This window comes from Polypterus senegalus, chromosome 8 (genome assembly GCF_016835505.1).
Source record: "Polypterus senegalus isolate Bchr_013 chromosome 8, ASM1683550v1, whole genome shotgun sequence".
Lineage (NCBI taxonomy): Eukaryota > Metazoa > Chordata > Cladistia > Polypteriformes > Polypteridae > Polypterus > Polypterus senegalus.
This window is the reverse complement of record NC_053161.1, coordinates 80964872-80985935: the sequence shown is the minus strand read 5'-3', so window position 1 is coordinate 80985935 and position 21064 is coordinate 80964872. Positions and strand designations below refer to the sequence as shown.

Below are 21064 nucleotides of genomic sequence, written 5' to 3'. Positions count from 1 at the left end.
CTTTCTCCACAAATGTAGGTTCTTATACTCACTAGTCATGGAGCCAGAGAGAAGTTCATTGTACTCTGTACATATTACGATAACCCTATAACCCTGCAGATGTTGGCTTCTGCGTGGCCTATTCCCTCTATACACCTATTCAAAAGTGCCTTGCAAAAAGGTCAAAATTTTATTACCTCAGTTGCTTAGTATTTCAATATTTCTGTCAATGTCTACTTCTATATTCATATTCAATGTTGAAGTTGTATTACAATTTGAAAACTAAAATGAAAATTTCAAATAGTACTGTATCTCCAGTCAGTGTTACCTTGCTCCTTGTGCACATCAGTTCCAGGAACATGCTTTTTCATAATTTCAACTGGATGACTTTTTTGTCATTACTGAAGTGGTCAGCCTTTTCTTTTTGAAATGCTGTTCTACTAAGCCTCAATTTTTAATGCAGGAGTCAGTCTGCAGGTAACTCTCCAATATCTAAAAAATCTAATGATACCTGAAAACTGACATATGGTTCACATATACACATACTAGCAAAAGACCCGTGCTTCGCAGCGGAGAAGTAGTGTGTTAAAGAAGTAATGAAAAAGAAAAGGAAACATTTTGAAAAAACCTAACATGATTGTCAATGTAATTGTTTATATATATACATATACATACATATCTACATATATACATATAAACATATATATATACACACAAACATATATACATATATATATACACATACATCCACATATATATATACATATACACACAAATACATATATATACATACACACACACACATATATAAACATATATATACACATATATACTGTGAACGATAAGGGGCGCCCTCGCTCCCTTGAACCCCTGTCCACGACTCCAGACACCAGGTAAAAGTCCTCAAGTTGACTTTATTTTGTCGCCACAGTGCACAAAGCACACTCTCCACCACAATACTCATTAAATTACAATAAACCACAATAATAAACAATAAACCAATCCTCCAGCTCCCAGACGCGTTGCCACCCTTCCACCCAGCTCAGCTCGTTGTCTGGGAGTTCCCATAGTCCTTTTATACTCCTGACCCGGAAGTGTTTCTGCCCAATAGTCCACAAGTCCTTATTCCTTCCGGGTCAGGGTAAATAGTCCCTTTCTTCAACCCGGAAGTCCGTCGCTCTTCCTGTGATGAACCTCCGGGTCACAGGGCACGAAGAAACCCTCGGTCCTCCCTGCAGCTCCCTCCTGTGGCCCCCACGGCATCCAGCAGGGCTTTGCATAAAAACTCCAATGTCCATGATGCCCTGCTGGTCTTCTGGGGACCTCCACGCTGCAAGGAGGGCTCCACCTGGCGGCTTGGGGGTATTGGCCGGGATCAATGGCCTGCCATCCATCACAATACATATACATAAATATCTACATATATACATATACACACATATATATATATATATATATACACACACATATATATATATATATATATATATATATATATATATATATATATATATATATTGTCACACACGCGCGAATAGGAGACCGCGGACGGACCTTAAACCACTTCGGAAAACATTCGCCGGCAGGGTACTAACCTTTCTCCTATTATTTCTTCCAGGAAAAAAGACGCTCCGCCATCATAAGCCTTACCGCAGTATGTCTACTTCCGCCCTTCCTCCACCATCTTTCCTGACATCATCAGTCCCATCCTCCCTCACGGTTCCTTCCCAGCATTCCTCCACTTCCGGCTCCTACCCTATAAAATGGCCGCCGATGCCTAGAATGGCGTTGCACGTATGAACATATTTGTGTTTACGTTTGACCTGAGTTTTCATTTTTTTCATTGTGGATTGTCTACAATATAAGGGGCCAGATAACCCCAAACCTTTATGCTGCTTCTTGTTGTCTCTTTTACAATATATATATACACATACATATATCTATACTAATAAAAGGCAAAGCCCTCACTGACTCACTCACTCATTCACTCACTCACTCACTGACTCATCACTAATTCTCCAACTTCCTGTGCAGGTAGAAGGCTGAAATTTGGCAAGAATTCTACACGTAATGGTCATAACTGGAACCTATTTTTTCGTCCATATACTATAATAGACTTCTGCTCGATAATTTAGTGCCTGCCCATATAAGGCCGTCCATCAACGGCAATCCAATAGAAACACTGCCGCTAAATATTCATGGGTGAAGGACTGTGCTTATGCAGAGGAAGATGAGATGGTCAGGGTGGTGTTCAGCACAAACTCCGCGAAACTGCGAGAGAAACTTTTAAGTGCCGGGTCTCAGCTAACATTAAATACAGCCGTGGACATCGCACGAGATGGCACCAGCACAGCTGGAAACCGATGCATGTACACCGAGCGGCTCACATGAAATGACGCAGTGCACAGACAAAAAGCAAAGTTCCAAAGAGTGCTGAACAAAAACCGAATTACACAATTAAGAAGGCAGCAAAAAAATATGAAACGTGTGATACATACAAACATATTCATAAGTGCAGCTACTGCGGAAACAAAGCACACGGTGGAAAAAGTCAATGTCCCGCTAAAGGAAGACAGTGTAAAAAAAAACCCGTGCATGCAGTGTGTCACGTCTCAGATAAAAGGGAAGACGAGCTGTTTATTGATGCAGTAAGAAACGAATCGATGAATGAAACCTGTTATCTTTACAACAATTGACATACACGGAATGTAACTTGAACACAACACATCCTACAAATACGAACCTGATTGAAAGAAATAATAATAATCAAATCCTTGACGACAGCAACACTCCTAACACTCACAAAACAATTACTGTATATTGACACTTATGTTACGTTATTTTTAAAATGTTTCCTTTTCTTTTTCATAACTTCTTTAACACACTACTTCTCAGCTGCGAAGCGCGGGTATATATATATATATGCATATATATATACCCGATCTACATACGCTCAAATAGATAAACCAAACATCGTGGGGCAATGGTAGAGACTTCGTCTCTAGCGCCGATGTCAGAGGTTCGATTCCCGAGAGGGGTGCACTGAGTATCTACGCGCGCTTCTCGATTAATTTTACCTTCGCATCCCCTTGGTTTGAAACGTATGATAAAATATGCGGTTAACGCAGAAAGACAGATCACCAATTGAAGCTTTATGAATAATGGATACTTTATTCGCCATCAATTAGGGCTGTTCGATATAACGATATATATCGGATGACAATATGAAAACGTCTATCGCTGCACATTATGCTATCGTTTGTTTCGTGGTGTCGCAAAATAAACTGTTTACGGCAATATTTTTTTCATTGTTTTGATGGCCACCACGTGGATGCAGACACACTAGCATGGCTGATGAAGACGAGGCAACACCAGGTAGCTCCACACAGAAGGACCTTGTTCCTAAACGAGGGGCTACCTCTGTAGTATGGAGATGGTTTGGATTTGAAGAGTCTGACACGGACCAGAAAACGGTACTGTGCAAATTATGCTGCAAACCGATCGCTACCACAGACTCCAACACGACAAACCTCTTCTACCACCTCCGCAAAAAGCACGTGAGCGAGCATGCAGAGAGTTTACAACTGAGAGGCAGGCCACGTAGGATATTACAGTTGTAAAGGTACTATTTAAACGAGCATGTTAAAAGCTTGGAAGATTAATTGCTACCAAAACAATTTGTTTAAGGCATAATTTTCCCTGCAGCGTTTGCTGTCAGCGTTAATCTTGTTAAAATTACGTTTCCGCCACAACTGCATTAACGGCAAATCTCCGTTAACGAGTTACGCGGATCGCCCGTGCTTGGGGCTGGGCGGCATCAACACGTTAGCGCCGTCCAGTCCCACGCGGGCGATCAGCTGTAACTCATTAACGGAGATTTGCCACACTACGATGTGCAAATTAACATTTTACTAGAATGTAGCCTAAAAAATATATTTAATATTATATATTTAATATATTTTTGTCGTAAGCCTTATTGCTGCTACAGTTTGAAGTACAATGTTTACATTTGGTTTTGACAGTTAATGTTAGACTTGTATTTATTTTGTTTAAAGGGTTTATTGGCCTTATATAGTTTAGTTGTTAGTGCTTTGATCCTTTTATATTTAATATATGTTGTGAGAGTTATTGCTGCTACAGTTCACATTTTGTTTATGTCAGGCATTTTATATAGCAGTATTTTATATTGGGCCTTTAGTAATTTGTTTTTGAAAAGAGTTTTATATTTGATACATTAACATTTTATGTTTACATTCTAAGTCAAACATTTGCTCAAATGTTCTAAATAAAAGAACAGAAATAATTACAAGTTGAGTACTTCTCATTTTTGATTTTTTAATTTAAATGAAAAAAAAGGAGTGGTGATTATATAAACTATTCACTGAATACAAAGAAAATGTACTATATCGTGATATCGGGATATGAAATGAAATATCGGGATATAAGATTTTGGTCATATCGCACAGCCCTGCCATCAATGATTGTTTTGGTACACACTCAGTGTATTCATTAGATGAACGGTAAAAAAGTAAGAGCGAGGGGAGGATGACTTATTAAGGCACGCAGGCAAAACCACAATAGCACGCGGGCTCGATGTACTGTAGTACGCGTCAACTCGATCTGCATTGCGCGATAACATTCGAAAAAATATATCTTTTCAAGTTCTATTTAGTCCATATGTGTCAAACTCAAGGCCCGGGCCACATCCGGCCCGGCGTATAATTATATCAGGCCCGCGAGATCATTTTATATACTGTATTATTGTTATTAATGGCCTGGGGATATGAAGCACTGGTAACACAATAAACTACAGATCCCATAATACAGCGCTTCAGCTGCCTTGCCGAACACTTACCGCGTTAATCAAGTCTAGCTTATGATGCTGCAAGTTATTGCGAAGCTAGCCCACACGATGCCGAAGAGAAAAGTTGATTCTGAAAATAGAGCCTTTAAAAACCGATGGGAGGCTGAGTATATGTTTACTGACCTTGCCAGTAAACCCGTGTGTTTCATTTGTGGAGCTAATGTGGCTGTAATTACAGAATTTAATCTAAGACGGCACTATGAGACAAAACATCAGGATAACCTTAAAGACCTGAATGCAATGCAGAAGATACAGAAAGCAGAAGAGTTAAAGAAGAATCTGACACTTCAGCAGACGTTTTTACCCGTGCAAAATCACAAAGTGATTTCAAGTAGAAGCTACTTTTATGGGAGACACAAATGCACCAGTGCAACTTGCCCCACTTTCCCTGTTGCCAAGTAATGTTGAACCAAGTCGGCACAACGGTGTTCCCAAATACGCACTTTGCTGATAAACTGAGCGCACTGTGCACTGAATTCGCACGGGGCTTTGGTGACTTTGAAGAACAAAAAAAGAATTTTGAGTTGTTTCGCAACTCATTTGCCGTCGATGTGGAAACTGCACCTGTGCGGATTCAGATGGAGGTGATTGAGCTGCAGTGTAATGGCACACTGAAGGCAAAGTATAATTTTGACAGGATATATTTTTATGGAGAGCAAAATCTATTGGGATATTTAAAATTTAAGTTTATTTTTTACAAAGTATATAAAATTACATAAGAGTAAAGAAATTTGAATCTTTGTTCTTTTAACGTTTACTTTATTTCTAACTTGTATAATTTAGACAGGATATATTTTTATGGAAAGCAAAATATTATAAGTTATTTAAGGTTTGAGTCGATTTATTCCGGAATAATATTCCTGTGTTATTTTATTCTTATTTATGTTCAAAAAAGTTAAGTTTTAAAAGTTTTACAGTTTTAAAAGTTTAGTTTTAGTGTGTTCAATAAGTGTTTATCCTGTTCGGCCCGCGACCTAAAGTGTGTTTTGAATTTTGGCCCCCTGTGCAATTGAGTTTGAAACCCCTGATTTAGTCAACACAAATATCTTTGGTTGGAATGTAAGGCGAATTTACTCTTTACATTTGTATGGTAAAGAAAAATTTAAGCAATGATGCCTACATTTAACTTACATTCCTACCAAAGATATTTCTGTCGACTAAATAAAAATTCCTTCTATTTAAAATTTAAATAGAACTTGAACAGATACAATAGTTCATAATATCCACGCAGACTTGCACGTAAGAGTGGGAGTCATCCGTTTTAACAAACAGCGTATTGTACTGATATGAAATAGCCTGCCCATTTAATTATTTAGGAATGGATAAATAAATTAAGATTTTGTACAGATAATGTTTTTCATTTTTCTTCCTTGATGGATTCTGCCACCCCCAGCAACAGTTGCTCGCACCCCAAAGAGTGTATATATATATATATATTATATATATATATATATATATACAGTGGAACCTCGGTTCACGAGCGTCCCGGTTCACGTACAACTCGGTTCACGATCAAAAAGCTCGCCAAACTTTTGCCTCGGTTCACAACCACACACTCGGTATACGAACAAGCCAGTTTCCCTGCCTGCCTGAGCTGAGCTGAGAGAGAGAGAGAGAGAGAGCAAGAGTGAGCGAGCACGTGCCTGCTGGGGAGGGGGTGGAGGAGATTGCTGCACGTGTTGGCTTGCACTTACTGGCTGCAGATAGGCAGGCAAACCATCCCCCCAGTTCCATGTGCCTGCTGGGGAGGGGGAGGAGGAGGAGGAGGAGGAGGAGGAGATTGCTGCACGTGTTTGCCTGCCTATTTGCAGGCTGTACGTGCTAGCGCACCATCCCCCCAGCACAGGCAGCCTGAGAGAGAAAGAAAGAGAGAGAGAAAGCAAGCTGCATGGCTGCAAGAGCTCTCTGTTCATTGTTCTCCTTCCATTGGCTTCTAAGCAAGTGAATAGTGGTGAGAAGAAAATTGAACTCGAAGTAAAGAAAGAAATTACAAGAGGTGGAAAAACTGTTTACCAGTTTACTCATTTACCAATCTGAGAACCCTCGTGCTTTCAAGCAGCACAATGTAAACAAAGCCAGACTGCCAGTAATGTGGGGTGCAAACACAAAGGATTGGGTCACAAGGAGTTTGTTTTTGGAATGGCTGCATGAGGCTTTCACTCCCACCAGCTAAACAGCTAAAAGCACCAGAAACCCAAGAAATCACAAGAGAGAAAACACCTGAAGGAAAACACTTCATGCCAGAACTCGTTTCATGCAAGGTTAGTTTTCTTGGTGGTTTTTGTATTACCGATTTTTCAAAAGTTTAATTTTTTAGTTCATAATGTGATTTGTTGCAATGTTATTTTTCTCTTTTTTCAAATGTTCCCTTTTTTCCTTGTGCTTAAAACTCATGAAAGTGTTTACAGATGGAGTTTTTCATAGCGCGATTAGGTGCGATGTTACATTTCTCTTTTTTCAAATGTTCGCTTTTTTCCTTGTGCTTAAAACTCATTAAAAAAATTGTTTACATGGAGGACTTCATCGTGTGATTTGTTGCAATCTTACTTTTTTGTTTGCTTGTGAGTTGGTTTTTTCAAGCGCTTCGGATTTGTTGTTCCTTTTTTTTCTGCTGTGCTTAAAACTCATTTTAAAAAAAATGCTGCGCGAGCACGTGCTACAGAGAGATTAGAGAGCGCCAGTGAGCAAGCGCAGAGAGAGCACAGGCAGCTGACAGGGAAGGGATGGGGGGAGGATAGGTGTGTGTGTGTGTGTGTGCACGCGCTCGCGCTACACAGAGAGAGAGAGCGCGTGAGCCAGCCTGCTCCTGTAGCTGAGGTAGGGAGGTAGGGAGGGAGGGGCTTTGGTGGTGTGTGTGCTACAGAGAGAGAGAGAGAGCGTGAGCGAGCCAGCTCGTGTAGCTGATCAGGGAGCTTGGGTGTTTTGTGTCAGTGTTATTCAAAGTTTTTACATTAGTTTACTATTACACTGTGTATTCTATGGTGTAATTAACTATATTTGTGCTTAATCTTTACATATTTTTATATATTTACATACAGTTTGTACGGTCTGGAACGGATTAATTGTATTTACATACAATCCTATGGAGGAAACTGCTTCGGTTCACGACCAACTCGGTTTACGACCAAAGTTCTGGAACGAATTATGGTCGTGAACCGAGGTTCCACTGTATATATATATGTGTGTGTGTGTGTATGTATATGTATGTGTATATGTGTAGATATGTATATATATATGTATATATATATGTGGATGTATGTGTATATATGTATATATATATGTATGTGTATATGTGTATATGTATATATGTATGGATATGTATAAATATACTGTGTATTGCCTGTGGGGTTCACGGGAAAGACGTGCCCCACAGGTGAAGAAAAATAAATAAAAAATATATATTTTTTGTACGTGCCTCCGTGTGAATCTGTGCCGGGATGGGCACAAGAAGGCACTACTGTTACAATATATACTGTATGTGTGTGTGTGTTCTCCCTTGCATGGGAGAAAGTGTGCTCAGGGCATTATTTCCCCCAAATTGCTAGATGACAGCCCCCCATGTAGTGCCACAGCACCATAGATTCCCACAGGGCTTCATGGCAGTTGGAGTTTAGTGGCTCAACCTTGTTGGGTTCTGGGGGTGCCGCCAGGATGTGCTGCAGGCACTGCAGAGCCATATTTCATCGGGCTCACACTTCATCCTGACCACAATAATGGGCCACTAGAAGTACACAGAAGCCCACTGCCTTCATTCCAGGAACCAGAGTCGGGAGGAATTTGACGAAGTTTATTGGAGGAGCGAAGGAGTCAGAGAGAGAGAGAGAGAAGGAGCCAAAGACAGAGACAGAAGACTGTCCATATGTCTTTTTTTATCTATATTTGTTTCCCTTACCCCAAACTGCAATTACCTTTTGGAGTAACACTTTTCAGAAGTGCAACACTTGAGCAAAATAAAGTATACACCATAGAGCTAGACTCTGCATTGTGGCTCATATTTGGATTTCTGTATGAATATGTGAAAAGAGGTATGGCTGCTGATTCCAACAATGAGATTTAACATACTTAGAAATTTCATACACAGTGGTCCTTTTCTGCAAGCATAAAATGATGTCTGCTGGGCAGTCAGTGATCAGTCACTGCCTTTCTTCAGCAAAACCAACAAATTTGTTGCATTTTGCTACTAAACCTCATTGTCCTTTGGAAAGACTGGACTCAACTTCAACTTCATTACAAATAGTCTTCTGCTCAGTTGGTCTAGTACTAGATTCCTTCTGCAACCTAAGAGTTACTATAGAGCAGAAGTTAAAACCATGCAGGAAGTGGCAGTAAGCTCAGAACCAGTGTTTGCAAAGGATTATAATGGAAGGAATAGGTAATTTGCCATTGTTTTCTTGGGTGCACTTAAGTCCATCCTATCTGCTGATAATTGCTGTGAGGTTTTGTTCAGCAAGTTGGCAATGGTTGAATTATTGCCTTTATTCATTGACCAAGTGTGGTAAATACTGTAACACTGATAACATCACTGAATGTCATTTGCCTATGATTGATCAGACATATCAGATAAGACCCAGGAACGGCATTCCAAAGAGAGCCTGTGAGGAGAACTTACACATTAGCTAAGGTTAAGTGTTGGAGAAAGATTGGATTTGCAGCTGCAGCTTTAAAAGTCTTAAACGCCAAACCAAGGCATTAGGACTGGCCAAACACATGAAAGCTTGTTAGATGCACTTTAAACCAACATCATCCTGGTGGAAAAATGCCTTGTTCTGGTCACCTTGAAAATAATCTTGGGGAACCAGTTGTGATTCTTGAACAGAAAGTCTGGGATCAACTCGATAAAAAGTTATACATATTATGTATTAGACAAATACATAAAATAACTATGAAAAGAGAGGGAGAGAGCAAAAGAAACTGTACAAAAGATATGATGATGTGAGCAAATAAAAAGCTAAAATTGCTGTTTTTAATTCAGAAACTCAGTAGCACTGGGTAACTGAAGCATAATTATTAATTTGCACATTGAAAGAAGCATAGTGACAGAAGAGACATAAACACACACACAATGGTCCAATGAGTTTGAGAAGTACTTCTGTCTGCTATGGTATTTTTCTGTCATTTTGGCTATTGCAACACTACATGGTATAACAACAGCAAATAGACTTTAGATAATTGTGGTCTTTATATATACTACATGTTAAAATGCTGCAGCTAAATTCTGGCATAGCATGTTTGCATTTCCAATTAGACAGTAATGTTAACTAAGCTACTTGCTTAAACGTGCAGTCAAAAGGTGGGTGCTCTGCAGCCTTGTCCAGTGTTTTTGCTGGAGTGTTGTCAGCGTTGTTAGGCACATTTTAAGTACCAAAATATGCATCTCCTGTGGCTCCCCATTACCAACTCTCTTAACGGCAGTCCTTTTTGCCTCCCTTTGACGTGATGTGAGACATTGCTTACTGAACGACAGAGAGCACAAACATCACCTACAACAACATATTATTCACTTTTACCACTAGTCCATTGATGTCTTCCAATACCACTGTATAACCATATTTTATAAAAAGGTTTTTCCCTCGCAATGGGTTATTTTTAAAACACAATATGCTCTCTACACACACAACCACCATTTATGTGTTTAACAGAGGTCTTTTTAGGAGATTTCTGACTGTAGACAGTTCATCATAATCAGAAGTTTGCTCTCTGTTGGACCTAGTTAACAAGAGCACCACTGTTCTTCGCAGTTGATTGCCGTCTTCATGAGGCTTTGGATAGGTTTAGAAATGCGACACTCAGTGAGCTATCTAATTCTCCCCACCAATTTTTAGCAAAATTCACTCCTGGCCGCCTCCAGACATACTGTATATATATACACTTCTGAATCTGTAAAGACTACCTTTAAAAAGGCCTTAAATCAAAGTTTTGGCTGGAGCCAAGATAAATTGACACACTTTGCTGATTTCTGTGCATTCCACAATAATGTCCCAAATGTTACCAAATAAGGACCACAAAAGCTGTCCACAATTTTCTATTCTGGTGATTCATTTTGATTTTTCCATTTTATTGTCTTTTTTCAGTATAAGTAGTACCGTATAACAGTTGGTACTGGACTCATGTGTGACTGCAAGTTGACAAATAAATCTAGAAGTTAAAGTAATATGTGAGAAAAAAAAACAATTAGGAACTACAAATAAAAGTGACTCATGGTGATGATCACTAAACGATTCAATAGAGATCATGGCTAGAAGTACTTTTTTTCCAAGATGAGAGAATTTCAGCCAGTGCGGAAATCGTGCTTAAAATTACTTAAAATGTGAGGTTTAATCATTTGTCTTGTAGTGTAACAATGTTTTTTCATTGTATTTCCGGCGCCGCATCCGAGTGGCAGCCTTTCCAGCAGCTCCGTATATGACTTTATCTTTTTACCTTTTTATCTCTATTTTTCTCTATTTCACTGATCACTTCTACCACTTTCTTTTATGTGGAATTGCTCCCTGGACACTTTTTACTATTTTACATCTCCAGACAGAGGAGTAGCTTCAGTGACAGACTTTTGACACTGTCCTGCTCCACTGACAGACTGAGGAGATCGTTCCTCCCCCACACTATGTGACTCTTCAATTCCACCCAGGGGAGTAAATGCTAACATTAATTTTATTTTAATTTTTTTCATTTTTATTACTATTTAATTTAATATTGTTTCTTTGTATCAGTATACAGCTGCTGGATTATGTGAATTTCCCCTTGGTATTAATAAAGTATCTATCTATCTATCTATCTATCTTTTAAGAGGAGAAAAAATGACAGCACAATGAATTACTTTTTAATGCCATGTCCAGATGGTGTATCGCCATGACTGCTGAATGCATGTGCGTTGGAACTGGGGAGTCCTCTACAGCACATCTTCAACCTGAACCTGGAACAGGGGAGAGTCCCAAGGCTTTGGAAAACATCTTGTATCACCCCTGTCCCAAAGGTATCACGTCCTAGTGAGCTGAATGACTTCTGGCCTGTTGCTCTGACGTCACATCTGATGAAGACCATGGAGCGGCTGCTGCTTCACCACCTGAGGCCACAGGTCCATCACGCCCTCGACCCTCTGCAGTTCGCATACCAGGAGAAGGTGGGAGCGGAGGATGCCATCATCTATATGCTACACCGATCCCTCTCCCACCTGGACAGAGGCAGTGGTGCTGTAAGAATTATGTTTTTGGACTTCTCTAGCGCCTACAACACCATCCAACCTCTGCTCCTTAGAGACAAGCTGACTGAGATGGGAGAAGACTTACACTTGGTGGCATGGATTGTGGACTATCTTACAGACAGACCTCAATATGTGCTTCTTGGGAACTGCAGGTCTGACATTGTGTTCAGCAATACAGGGGCGCCGCAGGGGACTGTACTTTCTACGGTCCTGTTCAATCTACAGTAATCCCTCGCTATATCGCGCTTCGACTTTCGCGGCTTCACTCTATCGCGGATTTTAAATGTAAGCACATCTAAATATATATCACAGATTTTTTGCTGGTTTGCCGCTTTCTGCGGACAATGGGCCTTTTAATTTAGGTTACATGCTTCCTCAGTTTGATTGCCCAGTTGATTTCATACAAGGGATGCTATTGGCGGTTGGCTTAGAAGCTACCCAATCAGAGCATGTATTACATATTAACTAAAACTCCTCAATGCTATAAGATATGCTTCCCGCGCGGTGCGTGTTTGCTTCTCTCTATCTTTCTCACTCTCTCTGCCTGACGGAGGGAGTGTGAGCAGAGGGCTGTTTGCACAGAGGACACGGACGCTCCTCTACAAAATGCCGCTTTATCCCGGTGCTTCTGTATACTTAAAAGCACGTATTGATTTTTTGATTGTTTGCTTTTCTTTGCGAGCGCTCTCTCTGACATTCTCTGCTCCTGACGGCGCTCCTTTGAAGATAAGATATGTTTGCTTTCTTTTAATTGTGAGAAAGAACTGTCATCTCTGTCTTGTAATGGAGCACAGTTTAAACGTTTGACTAAAGGGTGTTATTTCATGTCTAGAGGGCTCTAATAATGTTAAAATGGTGGGAGAGTTTATAAGGGCTTAAAATATATAAAAATAATCATACAAACATATGGTTTCTACTTCACGGATTTTCACCTATCGCGGGGGGGTCTGGAACGCAATCCCCGCGATCGAGGAGGGATTACTGTATATACATCAGACTTCCAATATGACTCTGAGTCCTGCCACGTGCAAAAGTTCGCTGATGACACTGCTATTGTGGGCTGCATCAGGAGTGGGCAGGAGGAGGAGTACAGAAAGTTAATCAAAGACTTTGTTAAATGGTGCGACTCAAACCACTTACACCTTAACACCAGCAAGACCAAGGAGCTGGTGGTGGATTTTAGGAGGCCTAGGCCCCTCATGGACCCTGTGATCATCAGAGGTGACTGTGTGCAGAGGGTGCAGACCTTTAAATATCTAGGAGTGCAGCTGGATGACAAATTGGACAGGACTGCCAATACTGATGCTCTATGTAAGAAAGCTCAGAGCAGACTATACTTTCTGAGAAGATTGGCATCCTTCAACATCTGCAGTAAGATGCTGCAGATGTTCTACCAGACGGTTGTGGCGAGTGCCCTCTTCTACGCGGTGGTGTGCTGGGGTGGCAGCATAAAGATGAAAGATGCCTCACGCCTGGACAAACTTGTTAAGAAGGCAGGCTCTATTGTAGGATTAGAGTTGGACGGTTTAACATCTGTGGCAGAGCGACGGGCACTAAGCAAACTCCTGTCAATCATTAATAATCCACTGCATCCACTTAACAGTGTCATCTCCAGACAGAGGAGTAGTTTCAGTGACAGACTTTTGACACTGTCCTGCTCCACTGACAGACTGAGGAGATCGTTCCTCCCCCACACTATGTGACTCTTCAATTCCACCCGGGGGAGTAAATGCTAACATTAATTTTATTTTAATTTTTTTCATTTTTATTACTATTTAATTTAATATTGTTTCTTTGTATCAGTATACAGCTGCTGGATTATGTGAATTTCCCCTTGGTATTAATAAAGTATCTATCTATCTATCTATCTATCTATCTATCTTTTAAGAGGAGAAAAAATGACAGCACAATGAATTACTTTTTAATGCCATGTCCTATACAAATCCTAAAAAGGAATGGAGGCTTCATATTGATTCTCTGATTATGTCAAACTTGTCCATGGATGTTGTCACACACGTGTGCATAGGAGGCAGCTGAAGGGCTTAGAGATGAATGATAATACATCTGCCCGGGGGGGCGGGGTGCACTGACGCTCTTTCTAAGTTCCCTGCAGGCCTTCCTGGGAAATCCCACCAGGAGCCACCGCCTCAACTCGGGACACATCACTTCCGGTCCTGGCCTAGAGGACCACATCACTTCCGGCCCCGGCCCAGAGGACGACATCACTTCCCCCCAACTTCCTATAAAGCCTCACACCTTTTCCCTGGAAGGCAGTTCTGTTTTGGACTCTGTCTTGTAAACGTGACTCAACTATAAATCATTTACTTTTGCAGCCAGGATACCGAATTAAACGGGTGGCTGCCCCAAACCTTGCCATGTCTTTTGTCTCTTCTTCTCACAATGTTCATTTAAGCATCCGTCCGTTTTCTACCTGGTTTATACAGTTCATGGTCATGACAGAAACGTTGCCTGGACCAGGCATATAGGACTGTGCAAGCTGGCAGGGCAAACAACTGTAGCAAATAAAAGTCGAGGTGAGTGTCTAAGTGAAGTGGATATTTGATGCGCCTACACTGGCAACAAAATAAGTTACTCCAGTTGTTAATACCAAAATAAAATTTACTTCGTGCTTCAAAGCACTGTGATTATGCCACTTAGCAAAACTTAGCACTTAGCAAAACAACATACTTCATTTCTAAATACATAAATGCAAACACAAAATTTGTACCATTCATTTGTTTTATGAAGCCAAGCTAATGCCCATTCATATAATCCCCAAAATGTGACAAAGGTAGTAAAAGCACATATGTCATGTATTTAAAAGGTATGATGAGTGTAATGCAGTCTACCAGTTAAACCTCTAGGAACTGAGTGAAATTTAAGTTGGTCAATTAATTATCAGTCTTACCTTCAGCAATACTGGTAATGAACCATATACTCCAGTAAGGCACCTACTTTATTTAACTTACCTTTCTTTGTTCATTTTAAAAAACAGAATAATACAATTTATTACATAAACACACTGATTATAAAGGAATGATACATGAATGTATATACTGTATTGACTTATAAGACTGGACACAGACCGACTAGACAGACAGTTAACATATATGCTGGCTGTTAAATGGTTATTTAGGCACAGATAATTAGTTTTATGATACCAAGTCTTTATGCATGATGTCCATTGTTGTGTGGAATTGCTTGCGTTGGAGTGCACTCTCAAACTTTGCTTCATGGTTTCCTTACTTAAGCCCTTTGCTGTGTCATCTGCAACTTCATCGAGAAAAGTATCAGATTTTCTTACACAAGACTTTAGATGCTGAAGTTAGCTTCTTTAATTAATGGCAGCTCCTCAGCAGACAGGGCTAAGTGCTTACCTTGGCAGACTGGATCTCAGCTCTCAGGCTCACAAAGAGAAGAGTTTGTCAGCTTAGGCTGTCCTAGGAAGAGTGGCTCATAGCTTTTTGGTTCAGAGAACAGGTTTCAGAGATTTTCAGTCATTTTGGAGACGTCCCCAATCTTCAGAGAATCCGTGAATTTCTCTTAACTTGCCATTCTCTGGTAATCCTGTAGGGTGCAGCTAGTTTATAAAGGTATGTTCAACTTTCTCCTGACTGGATTAAAGTCACTTACAGTTACAAAATCAGTCTCTTCTAACAGAGGAGTTATTCTGTCCATCCTAGCTTTCATCTGTTGAATTAGGTCTTCGTCCTTGCTTAAGTCCATTTAATTCCTTCTGGCTCAAGAAGTCTGCAGTAGGGCCTCTGGAGAGATGTCAGTGCAACTCTGAGTTACACCTTTGTTATTGGATGAAGTGCAGGCAAAAAGTGCAAGCTGAAGTCTAGTCGCTTATTTTGGAATACAAGTGGGGGAAGGTGCAGGCCACTAAAGTCTAGTAGAATGGTCAAAGTCCACTTTGTCCTATAAACTACAGGTCCAGTTACTTCTCGACTAATACACAGGCTAACTGAATACAAAGTCATATACTTTGAAAACAGCAAAACAAAGAGTGTTTTACAGGAGTTCTGTAACAATTGATTATTGTAAAGCTGACAAGTTTGATTTCATCCAGGAAATTAAAGTTTAGACAAATGTAAAAAAAATAATAAAAGGAGAGACAGGTTTGGAAAATTAAGTTCCAGGATTGTGTGACTTTTGAAAATTGAATCAATATGACTCAACCATTACTCTTTAGTTTGTTTTTAACCAGCTAATGAGGCAAATTAGCTAACCTAACAGAGCAATTCTATGACAATCCAGATTTTAAAAGTGCATTGTTACAAAAACAGATTTAAAGAATTTGAATAAATTGAAATATTCTGAATTATCTTGGAATTCATTCATTCATCAGTAGAGATATAATGTTTGAATTTTTATGTAAAGTAAGCAGTATTTTCCAGTTACTAGAGAGAAAATGTCAAAGAGAATAAATTTGTAATGTATACATGATAAGATAAAGTAGGTAGGCCATGTTGATAGTCATCCCTTATATCCTGAAATTCCCTCAAGATTATGGATTTTCACCTCTTTGTTGCTACACTGTGGGGATCCCCATGTCCAACACATTTATTTGTATTTATTTGTATTTTGATGTTTATGATAGCCAATAGTAGTTTACTTAATTTATGGTTGGGTACGCTCTTGATGGGTATACCAGTATTTTAAAGCTGCTGTTACTACTGTGGACGTGTGGCATAGTTTTTAGCAGGCAGTGTGGTGTAATGGTTAAGACTTTGGACTTCAAATCTTGAGGTTGTGGGTTCAAATCATACTACTGACACTTTGTAACTGCAAACAGATCACTTCACCTGTCTGTGCTCTTATTTCAAAAACAAAAGAAATGGAACCAGTTGTATCTCAAATGTTGGAAGTCACCTTGAATGAAGGTGTCAGCCAAATAAGTAAATGTATTTATATATTCTATTATCAGTATTGTATATATTATATGATATACAGTATATTATATATTATATTAATATTGTTCTCCTTAATAATGGAGGTACTATTAATAAAAAGCAGGTGAATGGGATTTGTGTTTTTGCCATGTTATTGAAAGGTATCAAGTATCGTGAAATTTCACTGGTACTGGTATCGAATACTAAGATTCTGGTATTATGACATCCCTACTTTTCAAAATTAAGAAAAAATAAACATACTTTTAGATTAGTTGATTCTTTTACCCATATGAGATTACCAGCATTGAATACTGCATATATTGGAGACAAGGACCTATGATCTGATGACATTATGGAAGAATTTACTGTATTGCTCATAAAGCAAATAGGGCTGTATAGCATAAACTAAAAATAGCATCTCATCCCGCAGCAGTTTATAGTAAAGCATATTGATTGATGAGACAAGATTCATGTTTGAGAAGATCAAAGGATTATAATAGATGGTAACAATCATAGGCAATTTCTGGAGGAAAACCAAAAGTAAAAAAGAAGTTGCCCAGCAAAGGGAAATGGAGTATACTTGCATGGGCCCAGTCAAAGCAGAAACCTTAAAAATGAACAAAAAAAAATTGAGTAGGCTTGAAAACTGCAGTCAATGGGTTATTTCTAGTCAAAGTGAAAGCGTGTCAGTAGTTTAAAAACAAATGTCAAAGACCACTCAACCTTGCCATGCTAAGCTGGAAGGAAATTATATTATACAAACTGCAGGTTTATTAGTGTGAGTAGTTTCCAAGGAGAATTGGCTTAAAAGATGTAAAAACTTCCACTATTAATTGCATTTTTGGCAACAGAACATGACAAATGTACTGCACAAGAGTGTGAAAAATGTCACACAGATCTTTATTGTATACACTATTTTAACCATTTTCTTTTTTGTACCCCTAATTACCATCTGATAATAATTCTAAGGGTTTTTATTTTTTTTGTAAAAGTAATATAAAGTAAAACCTTGATTATCTGTTGCTCGATTCACCATCAGTCTCTGTTAACTGATAAATGTAAGCAGGTGGTGTTGGAATTGTCACAAAAAATTGAAATTATTAAACTTTTACGAAACAGCGAAAGTGCTTCAAGTATTGCTTCAGTTTTTGAAGTAGGAAGAACAACAGTGAACCAAATAATGCCCGATACTGACAAAACTGAAAAACATGTTGAAAATGCAAATCAGTGATGATAATATTAAAAATCGCCAAATAATGAAAACTGGTAAAAATGAACAACTGGATATTGACATGTATCAATGGTTTGTTCAAAAACAATGCCAAGGAATTATACTATTGGGACCTATAATAACCTGAAAATGCTATGGAGATGAATAACAAACATAATGGAGATCACTCATGCAAAGCAAGCACCTGGATAGTTGGAAAATCTTTAAATTTTGTCATGGTATTTGACAATTGAACATTGCAGGAGAAAAGGTGAGTGTGGATAGTAAAATGGATGCTGATTACTGCGAGAAACTTCACAAGGAAATTGCTAATCAAGGTCTGGTTAGAGAGCAAGTGTATAACTGTAATGAGACTGGAGACTTTGTCCTCAATGTCTGAAAAATCATCACCTGGATTTAAGCTGCAAAATGATCGCATCACAGTAATGGTGTGTGCTAAGCAAGTATTAACCATAAATTTCCATTGCTTTTCATGGAAAAATCAGAAAAACCTAGGTCATTTAAAAACATTAACCTAAGTGCCATACCTGTTAAGTGCAGTATATGAATTAATTTTGTTAGTACTATAATTTATTCATATAGTTTTGTTTTGTAAATAAATATGACTATTCACTAAACTAATCTACTGTATATTATTTTTAAAATTGCTGTTCTGTTATCAATCTTTGCTCTTATTCGTCACCGCCTCGGTCTTGACCCCTGATGGATAAGTGAGGTCTAACTTTACACCAAATAAAGGAGATGGGTCAAAACAAAACTGGGAAAAAGGCTTTCAATGTGAAGAGTGACACTGTACAAAAATGGAGACAAAAAAACAACACTATGTAAATAGAAAGGTAACTGTATAAAGTCACACTATGTGCAGTCTCCCAAATAAAGTGTAAATATCCATCTATTAGTATTATGTGTTGCAGATTTAGATGCCACTATGTCTGGAGGTGAAGTATCCACAAGATCTTCAAAATCAGCACTTTAATGTGCAAGATAACCTTTTCATTGTGACTTAAGTGTCCAATACGTTAAATTCTTGCACACAGAAGTTTCCATTGCTATTGTACAAGACATGAAGAGTGGCTCACTAACTATATGTATTTTTCACTGCAAGATTTTACCACTATGATTTTCTGTTGCTGCACTTGTGCATTATATTTTAGCAAGACCTGATTGTGCATTAGGTGTACTGGGAACAAACAAATAGGTACATAAACATATACAGTTTATTTAGACAGTGTTTGAGCTTGAAGGAGATCTTTATTACCAGTTTTATTAGGTACTTTGGTAGCAGGGAATTATTCCCTCTTGATTTAAAGCCCAAGGAAAGTGAATAACTGTCCTTCCTTTTAACTAGGTTTACACAGAATAAGTTTTCAAAGCAATACCTATTATAAAAGGGTTGTGAAGACATCGTTCTCTAGCATGTAGATGCACATTCGCCCAAAGCTGAAAAAATAGATTTTTATTGATATACTTCAGCTTCTGTAATGTAGCTTTGTTGCAAAATGAGACGATCGTGTACAAGGTTTCATTTACTTTAAAGGACAGTCACACCTATACTGCTGATTCTCCACAGACAAGGAGGCAGTGAGAGAAACAATCCAGTACCAGGTGATACTCGGTTGAAAATGTATCATTTTGTAAGTCTGAATACTTTGATGGCACTACATTACCTCATGATTCTATATTTAATAAAAAAAATAAACTTAAAATGTTTTGCACTATATGTAAAAAATGTTTGTACAAAATAACAGAAAAAAATACTTCAAAACTAGTTTACATAATCTGTTGGAGTGGGCAGAGAGGAAGACAGTCAGGGAGTCTGTTTAACATACAATATAAAACACATCCACTTACCAATACATATTAAGTTGGACTGTGTCCAGGATCCATTTTTCCCACATTTGATGAGATTAGATGTGCCAGCTTTTCGTACGTGACCAATACTGCAGCTGTAACGAAACTTTTCTCCAGCACTAAAACTCCGCTTTTCTGGTTCCTTTGTGTTATGTAGACTAGCAGGTTGTTTACAGGTATCTGCAAAACAAAAATAAGTAAGAAAATATATGCAAGGCATAATATTCAGGTGAGTTTGGGGACTTCATTTATTGATTTGAAAGTTGAAGCATTTTACATTTTTTTATTTTAAAGAGTGACGTATCACATTTTTATTCATTAAACATTTTAAAAATCAATGAGTCATATTCAAAAATAACAATGACAGAATGCAATTACACTTGTTAGCAGACTACATTAAATGCTTGAAAAGTACCTTACAGTATTATATAGGTAGAAAAAATAGCCTAAATAAGGTTACTATTGGGTTATTGTTGGCTTGTTCGGACAATGATGTAAAGCCGGAAGTATTCCATAAAATGCACTTAGTGAGTAAGCCTGACTTGATTTGACAAGCTAGGATTATTTCAGCCTGTTTGGTTCCATCAAAAGAGGATAATGGCAAGTCAGTTGCTAACTTAGGCAACTAAACATCATCTCTTAGCCTGCTCTGTTCCAGGTTAAAAATGAAGCTTAGCAGAGTGTTGAGAACTCAGGAAACTTTGATGAATCAGAATATTTTTGGCATATCTAATGAGGTAGCATTCTTAGTTACACTATGAATTCAATAAAATTGATATGTTTGCTACAAATGACAAACATTACAAGGTATACTGTTCACTGAAAATGTCAAAATTATACACAATATCATATGTAGATAATGGTAAATAATTTGCCACTGTTCCTTGGCACAAACAAAAGGCAAAATGAAAATATATTATAATAAAAATAGGTTATAAAGGTGCGTTCTATGAAGTTAAAGTTGCTAATTACGAAATCACCAATTCTAAATCAGTAAACCTCTAAATCGATGTAGCACAGAGATGATCATATTAATGTACTGTACA

General features: G+C 38.5%; 1 protein-coding gene across 4 annotated transcripts in view; it reads right to left on the bottom strand.

Moving 5' to 3' along the window:
* Positions 1-21064, bottom strand: part of il15ra (interleukin 15 receptor subunit alpha) — a 104110-nt gene that overhangs the window by 45871 nt on the left and 37175 nt on the right. For all 4 annotated transcript variants that reach the window (XM_039761335.1, XM_039761336.1, XM_039761338.1 and 1 more), the window contains exon 2: positions 20019-20198. In XM_039761335.1, the coding sequence (XP_039617269.1) occupies positions 20019-20198 (180 nt within the window). The remainder of the gene's footprint in view (positions 1-20018; positions 20199-21064) is intronic.